At 41.8% G+C, this 19,713-nt stretch overlaps 1 protein-coding gene and 1 long non-coding RNA gene across 3 annotated transcripts in view; both read right to left on the bottom strand.

The window, feature by feature from the left end:
* The window catches only part of LOC138672547 (cell surface glycoprotein CD200 receptor 1-B-like), a 58,770-nt gene extending 57,424 nt beyond the window's left edge, over positions 1-1,346 (bottom strand). For both annotated transcript variants that reach the window (XM_069760630.1, XM_069760631.1), the window contains exon 1: positions 1,251-1,346. In XM_069760630.1, coding sequence (XP_069616731.1) covers positions 1,251-1,311 — 61 coding nt within the window. In that variant the 5' untranslated portion in view covers positions 1,312-1,346. The remainder of the gene's footprint in view (positions 1-1,250) is intronic.
* A 9,152-nt stretch (positions 1,347-10,498) lies between these two features.
* LOC138671895 (uncharacterized) lies at positions 10,499-19,510 on the bottom strand. The gene is made up of 3 exons (XR_011319472.1): positions 19,368-19,510; positions 12,716-12,816; positions 10,499-10,672 (listed from the first exon to the last, which is right to left on the bottom strand). It is a non-coding gene; the product is annotated as an uncharacterized lncRNA (long non-coding RNA).
* Positions 19,511-19,713: the final 203 nt, after the last annotated feature.

Below are 19,713 nucleotides of genomic sequence, written 5' to 3'. Positions count from 1 at the left end.
AAATACAGGACTCTCTGAAAACTAGCGGTGTGGCTGTTTCAAGATGCACAATAAGGAGGCGCTTGAAGAAAAATGGGCTGCATGGTCAAGTCACCAGGAGAAAGCCATTACTGCACAAATGCCACAAAGTATCTCGCCTACAATATGCAAAACAGCACAGAGACAAGCCTCAAAACTTCTGGAACAAGGTAATTTGGAGTAATGAGACCAAAATTGAACTTTTTGTCCACAACCATAAACTTTACATTTGGAGAGAGGTCAACAAGGCCTATGATGAAAGGAACACCATTCCTACTGTAAAGCATGGAGGTTGATCGCTGATGTTTTGGGGACTTGTGAGCTACAAAAGCACAGGGAACTTGGTCAAAGTAGAAGGAAAGATGAATGCAGCACGTTATCAGCAAATACTAGAGGCAAATTTGTAATCATCAGCCCGGAAGCTGCGCATGGGACGTACTTGGACGTTCCAACATGACAACGATCCAAAACACAAGGTCAAGTCGACCTGTCGCTGGCTACAGCAGAACAAAGTGAAGGTTCTGGAGTGGCCTTCTCAGTCTCCTGACCTCAATATCATTGAGCCACTCTAGGGAGATCTCAAGCGCGCAGTTCATGCTAGACAGCCCAGGAATTTACAGGAACTGGAGACTTTTTGCCAAGAAGAGTGGGCAGCTTCACCATCTGAGAAAATAAAGAACCTCATCCACAACTACCACAAAACACTTCAAGATGTCATTGATGTTAGAGGGGGCAATACACGGCATTAAGAAATGGGGTATGTGAACTTTTTATAAGGGCCATTTGGATGTTTCGGGTTGTTATTATGATTTTAAAAGAGAAAACACAGTAATTTGACAATAAATGGCTTCACACAACCACTAATCTTGAGTGGAGAAAAAGTTTTGTGCCATCATTCATATTCTCTGAAAAATTGCCAAGAAAGCAAAAATACTGTTGGGGTATGTTAACTTTTGAGCACAACTGTATATAAAACCACAAATATGATATCAGCACAATATACAGTATTCTTGATGGCGCTCTGAGACACTGGCAACCTTACACACCAACATACTCAGCTCCGCCATGTCTAGTGTATATACTGTATATCATATAGAACACAAAGCAATGTAAAGCTTATACAATATACTGTAATAATAATAATAATGAAATCTTGTGCTATTGTATATGTGAGCCCTGGATTTTACAGGAGTCAGTACAGAGCGGTTGTCACCAAAAGCTCATTATCTTACCTGCTTTGAGGACCATACTGCTGAGAATCGGCACTACGAGCAGCAAGAGAAGCATGCTCATGGTAGAAGCTGCATGTCAAGGTTCTTCTGCACAGGGTCTGTGGCGTTAATACTTCTCTTGAACGAGTAAACCTACTTTCATTTGTTCCATGGACTGGTTCCTATTTTCACACTGCAGTCTTTGGCTTCCTGTTTGTATAGGCGAGCTACAAATGAAACATACATATATAACCTATCTATATTAGAAGAAAATACTTAGAATGTAAGGACGCCAGTGAGCGTAGGATAGAAAAAGCCACAATCGACTAGCACGCAAAGAAAAAGTGAACACTAACCAGAAAGATACACAAAAATGTAGGCATGTTAAAATAAAAAAAACGTTAGTAATAAACAATTGAACATCGAAAATGTTTAAAAAAATAAGACAAAAGGACATAAGGTTAAAAATGGCTGAAAAAAGGGAAGAGGAACAGTAAGATGCAATAATATTCAACTGTTCCTAATAAAGTAGATACATGCAGTAATTGTATGAAGAATAAAAAAAAACAATATAGAAGGGTAACATCTAGAGATGAACGAATCGACTTTCAGTTGAATTTCATGAAATTTTCTTGCTCTGGCATTCGTCGACACAAATATATTCTGCTACTCAAGTATTGCATAACTAAACTAAATTGCTGCTGGAAAGTGTATCCTGTCTGATTAAGCAAATGTGTTGCTGCGCTCCAAAAAGGACAATTTTTTTTGCATTGCTGTTGAAACAGTAAACTTCTTCGTGCTCTCATAAAGTATAATTTTTAGACAGCTTGGTAAAAAGCCAATATATGTTTAATTTACAACTGCAAATTTGTTGCTGATCCTAAAATACCGTAATAGGGATAATTTTTCCAATGGCTTCAAATTTAAAACAAGAAACCTGTTCATACTCCCTAAATAAAGGGATCATTTTCACATGGTTTAACAAAACACCATTTTTCCTCAATTTGCAAAAGGTATAATTTTTAGACAGCTTGGTAGAAAGCCAATATTTCATTAATTTGCAATTGCAAATTTGTGCTGATCCTAAAATTCCGTAATAGGGATAATTTTTCTATGGTTTCTTGAGCAGCCAAAACATTTTAAAACAGGAAACCTGCTCCTACGCCCTAAATAAATGGATCATTTTTTCATAGTTTAACAAAATACCATTTTTCTACAGTTTGCAAAAACCAAACTTTCGACTTTAAGACGCACTTCAAAAATAAGGTAGACCAAACAAGGCAAGTCTTTGTTGTCAAACCACTACAACCCCTTTGTATACCAGACCAATGCCCTAACCCCATAACTTCCCTCTCCAAAATCACTGAAGGGGAGCTTGCTCATATTCTCTCAAAATCACGCCTCACCACTTGTGCGCTTGACCCCATCCCATCCCACCTCCTCCTCAACCTCACCACTATACTAATCCCATCCCTAACTGGTACCTTCCCTTCTGCCTTCAAACATGCCACAATCACACCTATCTTCAAAAAGCTATCCCTTGACCCGAGCGCTATGTCCAGCTATCAACCCATATCTTTGCTCCCATTTGCTTCCAAACTCCTTCAGCAGCGCGTCCATGCTGAACTTTCCTCTCACTTTGCATCTAACTCTCTCTTCGACAACCTACAATCTGGCTTCCGTCCCCACCATTCAACTGAGACTGCCCTGACCAAAATTACTAACGACTTACTTACAGCCAAAACTAGCAGACAATTCTCTATACTCCTCCTTCTAGACCTGTCCTCTGCCTTTACTTCAGAGAAAAAAGACAGCGCCACAATGGATGGTGAAAAAATAGAGATTCACATTTATTCTGCCTTCTGTAGCGACGTTTCGGTCAACAGACCTTTATCAAGCACTGCACAGAATAAATGTGAGTCTCTATTTTTTCACCATCCATTGTGGCGCTGTCTTTTTTCTCTGAAGTCTTGGTACGTTGTCCGGGATGGGCTCCCTGGCTCTGGACGTGTTCCCCTGTGTCCGCTGAGACATTAAGAAAAAAAAGGGTGCGGTTTTGACTTTTTTCTTTCTTGACTCTGTCCTCTGCCTTCGACACAGTTGACCACTGCCTCCTACTACAGATCCTCTCTTCCTTTGGTGTCAAAGACCTCGCCCTCTCCCGGATCTCCTCGTACCTTACCAACCGCACATTTAGCGTTTCTTACTCCCATACTACCTCTTCATCTCGCCCCCTCTCTGCCGGTGTCCCTCAAGGCTCTGTACTAGGGCCATTACTCTTCTCAAACTATACACTCGGCCTGGGACAACTCATAAGGTCCTATAGCTTCCAGTACCATCTATATGATGATGACACTCAGATCTACCTCTCTGGCCCAGATGTCACCTCCCTGCTGTCCAGAATCCGAGTGTCTATCAGCCATATCCTCCTTCTTCTCCTCTCGCTTCCTCAAGCTCAATGTGGACAAATCTGAACTAATTATCTTTCCTCCATCTCGCATATCTTCCCTACCTGATCTATCTATCAAAATAAATGAAATCACACTTCACGCCTCTGAGTTCTGCAAACGGCCTCACCTCATCAAACAAATGCCAAGCACTCATGATACACCACTAAAGATACCTGTCTTTCACTAGGGGGACTACCTGTCTTTCACACTAGGGGGACTTGTCAGGGAGTCACAAAAACACTGAACTTTAGGAAGGCAAAGTTTGACCAGCTTAGAGATGCCCTTAATCTGGTAGACTGGGACAATATCCTCAGAAATAAGAATACAGATAATAAATGGGAAATGTTTAAGAACATCCTAAATAGGCAGTGTAAGCGGTTTATACCTTGTGGGAATAAAAGGACTAGAAATAGGAAAAACCCAATGTGGCTAAACAAAGAAGTAAGACAGGCAATTAACAGTAAAAAGAAAGCATTTGCACTACTAAAGCAGGATGGCACCATTGAAGCTCTAAAAAACTATAGGGAGAAAAATACTTTATCTAAAAAACTAATTAAAGCTGCCAAAAAGGAAACAGAGAAGCACATTGCTAAGGAGAGTAAAACTAATCCCAAACTGTTCTTCAACTATATCAATAGTAAAAGAATAAAAACTGAAAATGTAGGCCCCTTAAAAAATAGTGAGGAAAGAATGGTTGTAGATGACGAGGAAAAAGCTAACATATTAAACACCTTCTTCTCCACGGTATTCACGGTGGAAAATGAAATGCTAGGTGAAATCCCAAGAAACAATGAAAACCCTATATTAAGGGTCACCAATCTAACCCAAGAAGAGGTGCGAAATCGGCTAAATAAGATTAAAATAGATAAATCTCCGGGTCCGGATGGCATACACCCACGAGTACTAAGAGAACTAAGTAATGTAATAGATAAACCATTATTTCTTATTTTTAGGGACTCTATAGCGACAGAGTCTGTTCCGCAGGACTGGCGCATAGCAAATGTGGTGCCAATATTCAAAAAGGGCTCTAAAAGTGAACCTGGAAATTATAGGCCAGTAAGTCTAACCTCTATTGTTGGTAAAATATTTGAAGGGTTTCTGAGGGATGTTATTCTGGATTATCTCAATGAGAATAACTGTTTAACTCCATATCAGCATGGGTTTATGAGAAATCGCTCCTGTCAAACCAATCTAATCAGTTTTTATGAAGAGGTAAGCTATAGGCTGGACCACGGTGAGTCATTGGACGTGGTATATCTCGATTTTTCCAAAGCGTTTGATACCGTGCCACACAAGAGGTTGGTACACAAAATGAGAATGCTTGGTCTGGGGGAAAATGTGTGTAAATGGGTTAGTAACTGGCTTAGTGATAGAAAGCAGAGGGTGGTTATAAATGGTATAGTCTCTAACTGGGTCGCTGTGACCAGTGGGGTACCGCAGGGGTCAGTATTGGGACCTGTTCTCTTCAACATATTCATTAATGATCTGGTAGAAGGTTTACACAGTAAAATATCGATATTTGCAGATGATACAAAACTATGTAAAGCAGTTAATACAAGAGAAGATAGTATTCTGCTACAGATGGATCTGGATAAGTTGGAAACTTGGGCTGAAAGGTGGCAGATGAGGTTTAACAATGATAAATGTAAGGTTATACACATGGGAAGAAGGAATCAATATCACCATTACACACTGAACGGGAAACCACTGGGTAAATCTGACAGGGAGAAGGACTTGGGGATCCTAGTTAATGATAAACTTACCTGGAGCAGCCAGTGCCAGGCAGCAGCTGCCAAGGCAAACAGGATCATGGGGTGCATTAAAAGAGGTCTGGATACACATGATGAGAGCATTATACTGCCTCTGTACAAATCCCTAGTTAGACCGCACATGGAGTACTGTGTCCAGTTTTGGGCACCGGTGCTCAGGAAGGATATAATGGAACTAGAGAGAGTACAAAGGAGGGCAACAAAATTAATAAAGGGGATGGGAGAACTACAATACCCAGATAGATTAGCGAAATTAGGATTATTTAGTCTAGAAAAAAGACGACTGAGGGGCGATCTAATAACCATGTATAAGTATATAAGGGGACAATACAAATATCTCGCTGAGGATCTGTTTATACCAAGGAAGGTGACGGGCACAAGGGGGCATTCTTTGCGTCTGGAGGAGAGAAGGTTTTTCCACCAACATAGAAGAGGATTCTTTACTGTTAGGGCAGTGAGAATCTGGAATTGCTTGCCTGAGGAGGTGGTGATGGCGAACTCAGTCGAGGGGTTCAAGAGAGGCCTGGATGTCTTCCTGGAGCAGAACAATATTGTAACATACAATTAGGTTCTGTAGAAGGACGTAGATCTGGGGATTTATTATGATGGAATATAGGCTGAACTGGATGGACAAATGTCTTTTTTCGGCCTTACTAACTATGTTACTATGTTACTATGTTACTATTATCGTTGCTAAAGTGAGGAAAATATTTTCGTGGCAACGCAAATATTTTCCTGCACTTTTACCGAACGTTACCGATTTTTTTACCGATTTTATGAAATTTTGCTCAGATTTATGATCACGAATCCGAATATTCATGCCAAATTTATGTGTGGCGATCATTTTTCGAACAAATTCACTCATCTCTATTCATAACTAAAGAGTAACCTCCAACTCAGACATCAAACTCATGAGTATCTCCGATCTCCACAGGAAACAGGATGTTTATTTGGTTGTTTTTTTTTTTTAAAGATGCTCGGTAAGAGGTTCCACCGTCTAACTCAGAATGGAGACATAGTAATAGCAGTATTAGTGATTGCAGTGATAATAGTTATAGTAGTCATAATAAAATAATAATAATAATAATAATAATAATAATAATAAAATAATAATAATGATCATTGTGAAGTCCTGGTGGTGCCCATAAAATAAGGAATAATAAAACAGTACAGTAAAAAGAAGAATATTCGTAGGAATAGTATTAGTAGTTTTAACAGTGAAGATAGTAGCAATAGTAAGTACCGTAACAATAGAAGTAGTAATATTACTATTAACCATATTACTAATATCAAATTAACCCTTCAGCACAAAAATACGTAAATATACATAAATGCCAGGGTCCACATGTGTAGAAGGGGTTCAGAAGATACCACATGTGGTAGGGGCTGGTCGGGTTACATAGATGGTAAAATAGGTGGGCATTGCATGATGGCGTTATTCCATCGACCACACAGCACAACCATGTTGATACCGTCCACCAATATTGTGCCGCTGGTTTGAAACGAGTCATCCTTTCTCTAATTTTTCATGTCCCCTTTTCTAATTCCTCTTCAAAATGTTTTGAATTGATTTTCTTTTGATATGTAACATTTTTTCATTTGGGATTGCTAGATTTTTTTTTTGCTATTGCTCTTATAACAATATTGTACCGCTCGTATCCAGTGGAGCAAATCGTTGAAGAAAGATTGTTATATAAAATCGATTTCTTCTTGAGCAACAATGATTGAAAAAAAAAAAACCAATCAAACACAAAACTTTACTGAAGAAAAATACCAAATCTACAGAAAAAAAAACCTAAGAAAATCAGACAATAATAATGAGCTGTTCAATAAAACGCAAAGTACACCCCGGATGATCACTACCATGTAATTCCAAATTTTTCAGTCTTCATAAATTTGATTGTGGAATAATTTGTCCCTTTAAAAATTAATTCACAAAATGCAGTATTAGACAATTCTTATATTATAGGACCTGGAAAAAGCTTTGGAAAATAAAATATGAGATTAATCCTATGATGCATTGTTGAAAAAAAACTTTGGTGAGGGCCAGTGTGAAGGGAATACAATTTTGCTGGACTTGAGCAAATTGAAACCCAATGTTAGTGAATCCGAATTTGTAAAATTCAAAGCGAGTTTGATTCGCTCATCACTAGTCAGGTTTCATGTTCTCCATCGTTTTTGGCTGAGAAAACAAGAGTATGGCAGGACTGGTCGAATGCGACTGATGGTTGAACACTTTCAACTAATCTACTCTACATCCTAATCTGTCAGTGGGTCCTTTGTATGAATGATCCTATGGACTCAATCTGGCCAATCATATTCCTATTTGCATAGCCAGATTATAGGGAATCTGTCATCTTATTTTGGCCCTATAAGATGCGGCCACCACCATCAGGGGCTTAGCTACAGCATTCTGTAATGCATTCTGTAATGCTGTAGATAAGCCCCGGATGTAACCTGAAAGATAAGAAAAACAAGTTAGATAATACTCATGCAGGGGCGTAAAGTACTGCAGTGCGCAGGTGCCGGGAAAGGTCAGAGGGGCCCAGCGCCTGCAGTACTTTACGCTGCCCTCAACAGGGCAGATAATTACGCCTGCGCAGGAGCCGCGACAGAAGCAAGGAGGATGACGACATCATATGAAGATGGGAGGCGGTAGACCTGGACCTACGACGCCCATCAGACCCGAACCGGGACCGCGCCCTGGTGAGCATAATCTAACATGTTTTTCTTATCTTTCAGGTTACATCTAGGGCGTATCTATAGCATTACAAAATGCATTACAGATTGCTATAGATAAGCCCCTGATGGCAGTGGCCGCAGCTTATAGGGCCAAAATGAGGTGACAGATTCCCTTTAAGCTTATTCAAACAAAATCCTATAGGATATCTTTTTTTATTATTATTATTATTATTTATTATTATTATTATAGTGCCATTCATTCCATAGCGCTTTACATGTGAGAAGGGGTATACATAATAAAAAAACAAGTACGATACTCTTAATCAATAGAAGTCACAACTGGTACAGTAGGAGAGAGGACCCTGCCCACGATATCTTTTTTTATATCAATACAAAGTCTAACAGGTACCTGGCACCTGATCTTTACACACAGAAGAAGTCCTCCCATGAGTACGATGAAGATCACTGTGGTGATTATTCTCCAGCTAGAAACACAGAGATGAAATAGATATAGCAAAGAGAGGCCTGACTTACTGAACAGACAGAGGATAAGAAAGGTAACTTTGCGGTCAGCACAAAAAACTACAAAAAGACCACACAGAGGGCGCAAAAAGACCCTCCGCACCGACTCATGGTGCGGAGGCGCTCCCTCTGCGTCCCAGAGCTTCCAGCAAGCAAGACAAAAATCAAAATAGCAAGCTGGACAGAAAAATAGCAAACAAGAGAAAAACAAGCAGGAACTTAGCTTCTGCTGGGAAGACAGGTCACAAGAACGATCCAGGAGCGAACTAGACCAATACTAGAACATTGACAGGTGGCATGGAGCAATGATCTAAGTGGAGTTAAATAGAGCAGCCAGCCAACGAATTAACCTCGTCACCTGTGGAAGGAAACTCAGAAGCCGCAGCCCCACTCACAACCACCAGAGGAAGCCCATGGACAGAACCAGCCGAAGTACCATTCATGACCACAGGAGGGAGCTTGACAACAGAATTCACAACATGTGTTTAGTTTTGCCTCCCATTGAATTCAGTGGGGTTCAGATATGTTCGACAAACCATTTGGTAAACCGTTCAGTGAATATCGGGCTGTTTGCCGAATCCAAACCGAACCTTGAAAGGTTCGCTCATCTCTAAACGTTACGAATCTCATAAAATGGTGGAAAAAGAAAATGTCTTTTTCCTGAATATAAGATTTTTTTCTCACTTTCCGGTGCATTATATTATGAAATCATTGAAAAGTACAACTCATTCCACAATAAACAAGTCTTCATGCGGTCATGTGGATGGAAAAGTAAAAAAGTTATGGCTCTTGGAAGGAGTGGAGGAAAAAACTAAAATGAAAAAAAATGAAAATAGCCCGATCAATAAGGGGTTTTGAATGTATGCAGCAGTGCTGGATTAGTGGAAAAACCAAGATCACGTGAGATCTCGCTCTTTCACCACGAGAGCAGCCACATTGATGTTGTGAGATTCCACTCCACATGCCGGAATTCCACAACACAGAAATTTTGGCCCAACTTTGCTATAAAGTCAGGTCCTTTCAGAGTACATTACAGCTGCTTCAGAGAGGTTTTGTTTTAATTTGCTTTACGGCTGAGGCACCTGGTGGTTGTACGACCATGAACAGTCAGTCAGTAGGTGACCAGCCCAGAGGGCATCTGCCACTCGGCTCCCTGGCTCAACCACACTTTCTTACTGTTGTGAGTTGCACCTTTACGCTAGGCTAAAAGTCCCGGCTTTGACCAGGCTTGGGAAACCTTGCGCATGCACATGGTCATCTTCAGCCTAGTGGCAGCCAGAAGTCCAGACCTAAAGAGTGTGTTGTAAAGTTGTGACACATGTCGTGACATTATGTAGCAGAGGGAAGGCCCAGCTGAAAGTGTGCAACTCCGTACGTAACGTCAATGTCCATGCCCATTGTAAACTTGCAGTGACATTTTGCAACAAATAGACTCAAGATGACCCTGCCCACTTGTGGTGTTGTTCGGAAAAGAGTTGTGGCCAGATTTCCCGGTGAAGTTGCAGAGAGCGCCAATGGTAACAAGATATGTTCTAGACTGACTAGTGGAACCCAAGCAGAAGAGGTGTCCGGAACGGAGAGCTGTGAAAGAATTGTTTTACCTTTTGCTGGCCAGTCACCATTTTGCTGAATTCGTGCAGACCTGTAGTACAAAAAAATCTACATTCTGAAGAAAAAAAAACTTTCTTTTCTTTTTTTTTTTTTAAAGATTAAAGTAAAATTCAATTCCAATTAAATAAATTTGCCGGTCTCTAATTTATCATGAAACAAGAATTAAACATTGTACCGAAAATTCCATTGATTTCTGACCAGCGATTTTACAAATGATCGACACTAAAAGAATTTACAAATCTTTACTGAAGAAAATACAAATTTACAGGTAAAGAAATTAAAGAAAAATAAGTAATGATGAGAGTTTCAAGAAGAGATCATCCGGGATCATTTAATGTCTCGATAGAATAGATTTCCTTATTTCTTATCATCAGTCTTCATTACTTTCATCTCCAGGAATATTTTATCCCTTTAAAAAGAAAAAAAAGATATAATTTACTTAATGTAATAGTAAGAAAGATTTTATGAAATGAGAAGAATGGTAACAACATTCAAATTTGCGTACAATAATAGATATCGATGAAAAAGTAAATTATGTCAGAAATATCTGAGCTCTGAGCACTCTATATGAATAGAATAGAAGATCCGCAAGTATGGAGGCAAGAAGACGTGTCAAAATGAGGCTGCTGAGGTCACCGTCTTCCCCAGCCCCCAGTGTCCCAATGGGACCCAGCGGTCACTACTCTAAAAATTAATGGAAAACATAAATCACACGTTGGATCTTCATAAACGAAAGATTAAAGTTGAAAATCTTTCCCGATATAACTTGTGTAATTCATTATCAGAGGTCAATAAAAATCAGGAATTTAAATCATCAAAATCATTCAATTTACGAGAATTTCATCTCGGCAATTTATCACGTGTATTGTGTATGGCCCCCACATGGCTATGTGAATGTTTGTGCATGCTCCTGATAGGACCTATGATGGTGTCCTGGGGAATCTCCTCTGAGATCTGGATCAGGACGCCAGAGGCTCTTGATCTGTGGTCTTATATAGTAATGTTGGATGTACTGATACATAAAGTCCCAGGGGTTCCCAATTGGATTTGTGTTTGGGAAATCTGATCAACAGTACAAGGTATCAATGCTTTCACACATGAGCCCGGGCATTTTCCTGAACCAGGAGGACCCAGGCCACTGCACCAGTGTAAGTTTTGACAATGTTTCTGTTGATTTGATTACATTTGTCAAGGTATGGTTGGCCACGAGATGGAGGTTTATGTGACCATACATGAATGTGGCCTGCATCATGTATTTTCTCCTTGCTCTTGAGATTGTCTGAGTCAGACAGCCTTCTTGTGATGCCACTTATGGATGGAGATGGACTCGAAACTTGAGCAACAGTCAATGGCATCAATGTTTTAATCATCCTTGAACTGCCTAAACACTTTGACCACATGAGGCCAGGCAATGTCCTGAACCGGTAGTGTGAGGTGTGACAATGGCTCTGTGGATTTGATTACATTTGTAAAGGTACCGTCCTCTAAGAGCATCCGAGAGGAAGTTAGCTGACAGCTACAGCTCCAAGCCTTCACAAGGCAAAAAGTGAATATCACCGGCGACTCCTTGAAGCAGGCTGAGAGTTTATAAACACCAAGGTCCAGGTGTGTCAACTAGAGCCAGAGGGAGGTTGCCGCTGGGTCCAACAGTCAGAAGGACTAAGAAGGCGTCTGCAATGCCAAATGCAGAGACCTTCTGCAGCCAGATATAGAGCGGCTGCCTGTGGCATCTGACACACCCGTGACATTAGTAGATAGTCTTGAAGATTAAATTATAGTCTGATATTTTCAATCAATGGGATGACAATCAAATGTGAGTGGGCGACCTGTTTTATTTAAAGAACTAGAGAAATTCAGAATACACGTTTGTGGAATTGTATCAGGGCTGGTAAGAAAGCCATCGCTAAAGAGTTTCGATTCCAGCAATCCACAGTCAGAGGAAATTAAAAAGGTTGCCCAATAAATAAAATGCCCTTACTGAATATCTATATTTAAGCCCAAAGACTTATGTAATTTGCATTATTATAAAATTGCAAACAATTCTCTTTATACAGCTGAACCTTATGTCTATAGTTTTTTCTTTACAAGTCAATGTGCCGGACTAATCAACAATTACCGGAAACATTTAGATTCAGTTATTGCTGCACAAGGGGTCACATCAAACACCGAGAGCAAAGGTTCACATACTTTAACCACTCATAGACACATAGACATTTGATTTTGGATCCTTTTCCTCATTTAAAAAAATTTCATTTGTTTGATTTTGTTCTCTTTGTATAGTTTGAGAATCTGATGTAATTTTGGGACAAATTTATGCAGAAAAATACAAAATTTTGAAGGGTTCACAATCCTTCAAGCACCACTGTAAGCATTAAAGCATTCCCCCTAGACTGTGATATTATGTTGGGTTGTTCCATCATTATATCAATACTTAGTATGATAATATTAGTACCTGGCACGTGATTTTCAGGTACAGAAGAATTCCCGCGGAGAGTGCGGTGATGACAACTGTGACGATTATTAACAAGATGTTATCAAATCGAAGTTTATATCCTAGAAGCCAAGAAAAAATGCATTTATATATTGTGAGGAAAGACAGTGTGTGGATATCTGATGATTTTTCTGATTTTACTCTAAACGTATCATTAAGGTTGAAACTCGAGTCAGCAGCCCTAAAATTATTATGCTCCTGCACTGACGCCTGCAGCAGTCAGACACACAAAGATGGCGCAGAATGGTGGAGGAGAGGAGGAGCTGTGCAGCAGGGAAAACTGCCTGAACCATATCTAGGTAGCAAATGATGGTATCTAAATGAGCAAATCCTTGAAAATTTGAATTCAGCAGACTCTCTCAAAATGGGCCAGGAAATTTGCAAAAAAAATATTCTATGGAAAAATTGAATAGCCATTAAAAACAGCAGTTTGTTAAGCTCTGAGGGCTGGAAAGCATAATAAAGAGATAGTCTGAGAAGGGGTTAAAAAACAATAAAAAATAATTCTCCCCTAGTTCCTCACCTGTCGTTACCATTCCTCCACTGGTCTTCTCTGCCCCCTAGTGGGGCAGTACACATCATGGTGTCAGAAAGTGCATCATGACCTAGCCGGCACCTTCAACACCAACTAAAACGAGGTCATCACCAAAGCAGAACGGGGGACTCGAAGTCCAGCACATCACATAGGTCACGTAAGAGGATGGCTGACTATGAACTTTTAGTTCTTTAACATCTTCCTGGCCCAATTGAATCCAACAAAATGGCGGCCAGGTCTTCACTATTTTGTTAGATTCATGCAAATCTAATACCCCAAAATTTATTTTGAGAAATTATAAATGAATTTGATTTTTTTTAGAATCGATTCACTGACTCTTGGTAGTGAGTAGCACTTGATATTATGGAGCACTCGTGTGGGCTAAGTAAGGGCCATAGAAGCTTGTTTAGAAGTCCATCCTGAGCTGAAGCCAGTCCACCCCTCCTACATGTGAGTACCACCATTAGAAGAACTGCCACAGCCGAGGGGAGCTTTGCCCATAATTTTGACCGTACATCTACTAAATAAGAAGTTGGATGCCCAAGAGTGAGAACAAGTCTTTAGAGACAGGTGGAGACTGATGCCTACGTGTGAAGGACTGTCATGCAGCATCTGTGCTGAGTAGACCACAAGAGTGCAAACAATCCACAAGGAAGATTGCCTGTAGGTGGCCTAAATAAAAAGTAGGACCAAAATATGAAGTATTTCATAAAGAAATGGCTCAATAAAAGATGTCTTATGTTATAAGAAACTATCAAGGTATACAACCAATATCTATCCTGAGACAAATTTGTTAAAAAAGAGATTGTACGTTCAGCATACTTTATGTCTTATGAGAGTCATAGGCTTCTTTCTCCACTTAGCAGCCTCCCCCCTGTCTCCTTAACTCCTAACTCCCCATCCACTCATAAACAGCTCATGTGTATCTTGCTCAAGGCAAGACAAGCAAATTGGACTGCCACGTCAGTGAAGTGTCATGGGAGATAGACTATTATACATTACTAGATGGTGGCCCGATTCTAACGCATCGGGTATTCTAGAATATGCATGTTCACGTATTATATTGCACAGCCCACGTAGTATATTGCCCAGCACAGAGCCACATAGTATATTGCCCAGTCACGTAGTATATTGCCCAATCACGTAGTATATTGCCCAGCTACGTACTATATTGCCCAGCTACGTACTATATTGCCCAGCTACGTGGTATGTTGCCCAGTGACGTACTAATATAAATTATCTTTATTAACACAATACAAAATATAACAATCATAAAAACTTTGGACAGTAATGGTACACGGTGACTCACTGGTGGCGATAGACCCAACAAGCCGCCGCCATACAAAAGGACGTGCAGACCGGAAAAAACCCACACAGGCTACCATAAAAAGGCACACATATATACTGATAGATGGGTACACAAGAAAAGCTGGTAGAAGTGTGACTTGTGCATAGTACATTGACACGCTACCTCTGCTCTAAAATGCCAAAATAAATTTAACCTAGAGTGTCTCTCAGTGGAATACCATCATCAGGCATTAGAGCAGTACCAACCATAATATACCAGCACTATTCCTGTAAAACCGCAGTGGAAGTGCGTGTAAAACGAGCTTACCCATATGTGTGTCCCTCCCCCATGGCCACAAAGAGCCGTCCGACCCCTGATACAACTGCCCAGGGATAAACCGGGCTAGCCGCTGCAAGTGCAGCTGAACTTTACCTGTCACAGAGGGGCACTTAAAGGATAGCCTGGGTCCGGTCCCGCACGTCCACCCGACGCACGTTTCGGAGCGGATGCTCCTTCGTCAGGGGGCGTGATGTTTTTTTTTTTTTGTGGTTTCCACAATCCCCCCCTATTTAGTTCTTGCACGACTGGGTTTTAATTTAATCCGTTATACGGCAACATATTAATATATATATATATGAGTGACCATCGTAATGTTGCTATCTAATACCTTCACTATCCCAGTGACATGCTGTAGTATATTGCCCAGCCACATAATATATTGCCCAGCCACGTACTATATTGCCCAGTCATGTAGTATATTGCCCAGCCATGTAGTATATTGCCCAGCTACGTACTATATTGCCCAGCTACGTGGTATGTTGCCCAGTGACGTAGTATATTGCCCAGCCACATAATATATTGCCCAGCCACGTACTATATTGCCCAGTCACGTAGTATATTGCCCAGTCACGTAGTATATTGCCCAGCCACATAGTATATTGCCCAGTCACGTAGTATATTGCCCAGCCACGTAGTATATTGCTCAGTCACGTAGTATATTGCCCAGTCACGTAGTATAATACCCAGCCACGTAGTATATTGCCCAGTCACGTAGTATAATACCCAGCCACGTAGTATATTGCCCAGTCACGTACTATATTGAGCAGCTACGTAGTATATTGCCCAGCCACATAGTATATTGCCCAGCCACATAGTATATTGCCCAGCCACGTAGTATATTGCCCAGCCACGTAGTATATTGCTCAGTCACGTAGTATATTGCCCAGTCACGTAGTATAATACCCAGCCACGTAGTATATTGCCCAGCCACATAGTATATTGCCCAGTCACGTAGTATATTGCCCAGCCACGTAGTATATTGCCCAGCTACGTAGTATATTGCTCAGTCACGTAGTATATTGCCCAGTCACGTAGTATATTGCCCAGTCACGTAGTATAATGCCCAGCCACATAGTATATTGCCCAGCTACGTAGTATATTGCTCAGTCATGTAGTATATTGCCCAGCCACGTAGTATAATGCCCAGTCACGTAGTATATTGCCCAGCCACGTAGTATATTGCCCAGTCACGTAGTATATTGCCCAGCCATGTAGTATATTGCCCAGTCACGTAGTATATTGCCCAGCCATGTAGTATATTGCCCAGCCACATAGTATATTGCCCAGTCACGTAGTATATTGCCCAGCCACGTAGTATATTGCCCAGCTACGTAGTATATTGCTCAGTCACATAGTATATTGCCCAGTCACGTAGTATATTGCCCAGTCACATAGTATATTGCCCAGTCACGTAGTATATTGCCCAGCTACATAGTATATTGCTCAGTCATGTAGTATATTGCCCAGCCACGTAGTATAATGCCCAGTCACGTAGTATAATGCCCAGCCACATAGTATATTGCCCAGCTACGTAGTATATTGCTCAGCCACGTAGTATATTGCCCAGCCACGTAGTATATTGCCCAGTCACGTAGTATATTGCCCAGCCATGTAGTATATTGCCCAGCCACGTAGTATATTGCCCAGTCACATAGTATATTGCCCAGCCACGTAGTATATTGCCCAGTCACGTAGTATATTGCCCAGCCACATAGTATATTGCCCAGCCACGTAGTATATTGCCCAGTGACGTAGTATACAGCACAGAGCCATGTAGTATATTGCACAGCGACGTAGTATACAGCACAGAGCCACGTAGTATATTGCCCAGCCAGGTAGTATATTGGCCAGTCACGTAGTATACTGCCCAGTCACATAGTATATTGCCCAGCAACGTAGTATATTGCCCAGCCAAGTATGTCACAGGTTAAAAAATAAAAAATATACATATGTTCACCTTCCGAGGGAGCCCTTGTAGTCATGTCGCCTGTGAGTGCAGTGCATTCGGCAGCTTCCGGTCCCAGGGCTGGTAGCGCAGGACCCGTGATGACGTCGCGGTCACATGAGCGTGACGTCAAGTCAGGTCCTTCTCGCGCGGGACCTGTGATGAGGTCGCGGTCACATGACCATGACGTCATGGCAGGTCCTTGTCGCATACCATCCTTGCCACCGGAACCTGCCGCTTGCATGGAGCGGTTACCGGAGCGTCACGAGGAACGGGAAAGGCGGCGGAAGGTGAGTATATAATGATTTTTTAATTTTTTATTATTTTTAACATTAGATCCTTTTACTATTGACGCTGCATAGGCAGCATTAATAGTAAAAACTTGGTCACACAGAGTTAATAGCGGCGGTATCGGAGTGAGTTACCCACGGCATAATGCGGTCCGTTACCGCTGGCATTAACCCTGTGTGAGCGGTGACTGCGGGGAGTATGGAGTGGGCGCCGGGCACTGACTGCAGGGGAGTAGGGAGGGACTAATCGGACTGAGGCCGTCGCTGATTGGTCGTGGCAGCCATGACAGGCAGCTGGCAAGACCAATCAGCGACTTGGATTCCATGACAGACAGAGGCCGCGACCAATGAATATCCGTGACAGAAAGAAGGACAGACAGAAGGACAGACAGAAAGACGGAAGGGACTCTTAGACAATTATATAGTAGACTAGATGGCAGCCCGATTCTAAAGAATCGGGAGTCTAGAATCCATATATACTTGAAATTCGGCAGGAGCTTGAAGAGCAACGTCACTGGGCCCGCCTCCACGCAGTAGAAACTTGCTGTGAGGTAAAAATTCAAAAATCACACCAAAATGGCGGGCGGAGTGTGTCACAGTACGGCACGTTTCTGATTGGTCGCTCGCAGCAGGCGGCAACCAATCAGACACTGGACACTGTTGACGTCACTTATCTCCGGACATTAGCTCCGGACATTAGCTCCGGACATTAGCTCCGGACAAAGCCACGGAAGTTGGCACAAATTGCAGGAAGTAGTATTCTAGGCAATTATATATAAGACTAGATGGTGGCCCGATTCTAATGCATCGGGTATTCTAGAATATGTATGTAGTTTATTTATGAAGATTTCAGAATAATGCAATGAATACACAGGATTCAGCCGGCCGGGCGCGACCAATTAGCGAAGCGTGGTTCAAATCCCGCGCCAATTCGCTGCTGGACTGCGTCTGTCGCTGATTGTTTGCGGCCGGCCACGTAGTATATAGCACAGCCACATAGTATATAGCACAGCCACATAGTATATAACAGCCCACGTAGTATATTGCACAGCCACGTAGTATATTGCACAGCCATGTAGTATATAGCACAGCCCACGGAGTATATAGCACATCCACATAGTATATAGCACAGCCCACGGAGTGTATAACAGCCCACATAGCATATAACACAGCCACGTAGTATATTGCACAGCCCATGTAGTATATTGCCCAGCCCACGTAGTATATTGCACAGCCCACGTAGTATATTGCCCAGCCCACATAGTATATTGCACAGCCCACGTAGTATGTTGCACAGCCCACGTAGTATATTGCATAGCCCACGTAGTATATTGCACAGCCCATGCAGTATATTGCCCAGCCCACGTAGTATATTGCACAGCCCACGTAGTATATTGCACAGCCTACGTAGTATATTGCACAGCCACGGAGTATATTGCACAGCCCATGTAGTATATTGCACAGCCCACGTAGTATATAGCAATGTGGGCACCATATTCCTGTTAAAAAAAAGAATTAAAATAAAAAATAGTTATATACTCACCTTCCGTTGGCCCCCGGATCGAAGCGGTTACCGACGCTCCTCGCGCGCTCCGGACTGAAGAGTGCATTGCGGTCTCGCGAGATGATGACGTAGCAGTCTCGCGAGACCACTACGCCATCATCTCGCGAGATCGCAATGCATGGAGCGGTCACCGGAGAGTTGCAAGGAGCAGGAAAGGCCTGTTCTGGATCCGAGGGGCTGACGGACGGTGAGTATATAAAGATTTTTTATTTTTTTTAATTATTTTTAACATTAGATCTTTTTACTATTGATGCTGCATAGGCAGCATCAATAGTAAAAAGTTGGTCACACAGGGTTAATAACAGCGTTAATGGAGTGCATTACACCGCAGCATAACGCGGTCCATTAGCGCTGCCATTAACCCGGTGTGAGCGCTGACTGGAGGGGAGTACGGAGCGGGCACTGACTGCGGGGGGTAAGGAGCGGCCATTTTGCCGCCGGACTGTGCCGGTCGCTGATTGGTCGTGGCTGTTTTGCCACGACCAATCAGCAACTTGGATTTCCATGACAGACAGAGGCCGCGACCAATGAATATCTGTGACAGACAGACAGACAGAAAGACAGAAAGACGGAAGTGACCCTTAGACAGTTATATAGTAGAAAGTAGAAAGACACAGAAAGATGGTGTTGAGCTTTCTAACAAGTCTTTTACCTCTGCATTCAAACCTATATTGCTTAGTACTTGAATAATCTTCTCCATCCCTTTGTTGCTTCTCTCTATGTGTCAACTAAAGAATTAAGATCAGGAATTTCTCTCTGTGTGTATTGTGCGGCAGACATTATAGTAGTTTAATCTCCACCGCCCGAGTTTTACAATTCATACCTAAAAGTACTGAAGGGGTCAATTTGACCCCATACATAAAAGGAGTAGAAGGCAAGTCTCCTAATAACAAATACATATGAGACTACTCTGATGAAGAATGGTGACATCAGTCACCATTATCAGTCATTGTACAGGAGGAGGAGGTGAGCTGTGACATCATCTATTGTGTATGGTG

This window comes from Ranitomeya imitator, chromosome 3 (assembly GCF_032444005.1).
Source record: "Ranitomeya imitator isolate aRanImi1 chromosome 3, aRanImi1.pri, whole genome shotgun sequence".
In the NCBI taxonomy this organism is placed as follows: Eukaryota; Metazoa; Chordata; class Amphibia; order Anura; family Dendrobatidae; genus Ranitomeya; species Ranitomeya imitator.
Note: the sequence above shows the minus strand (reverse complement) of the source record. Positions and strands in the feature narration are given on the sequence as shown.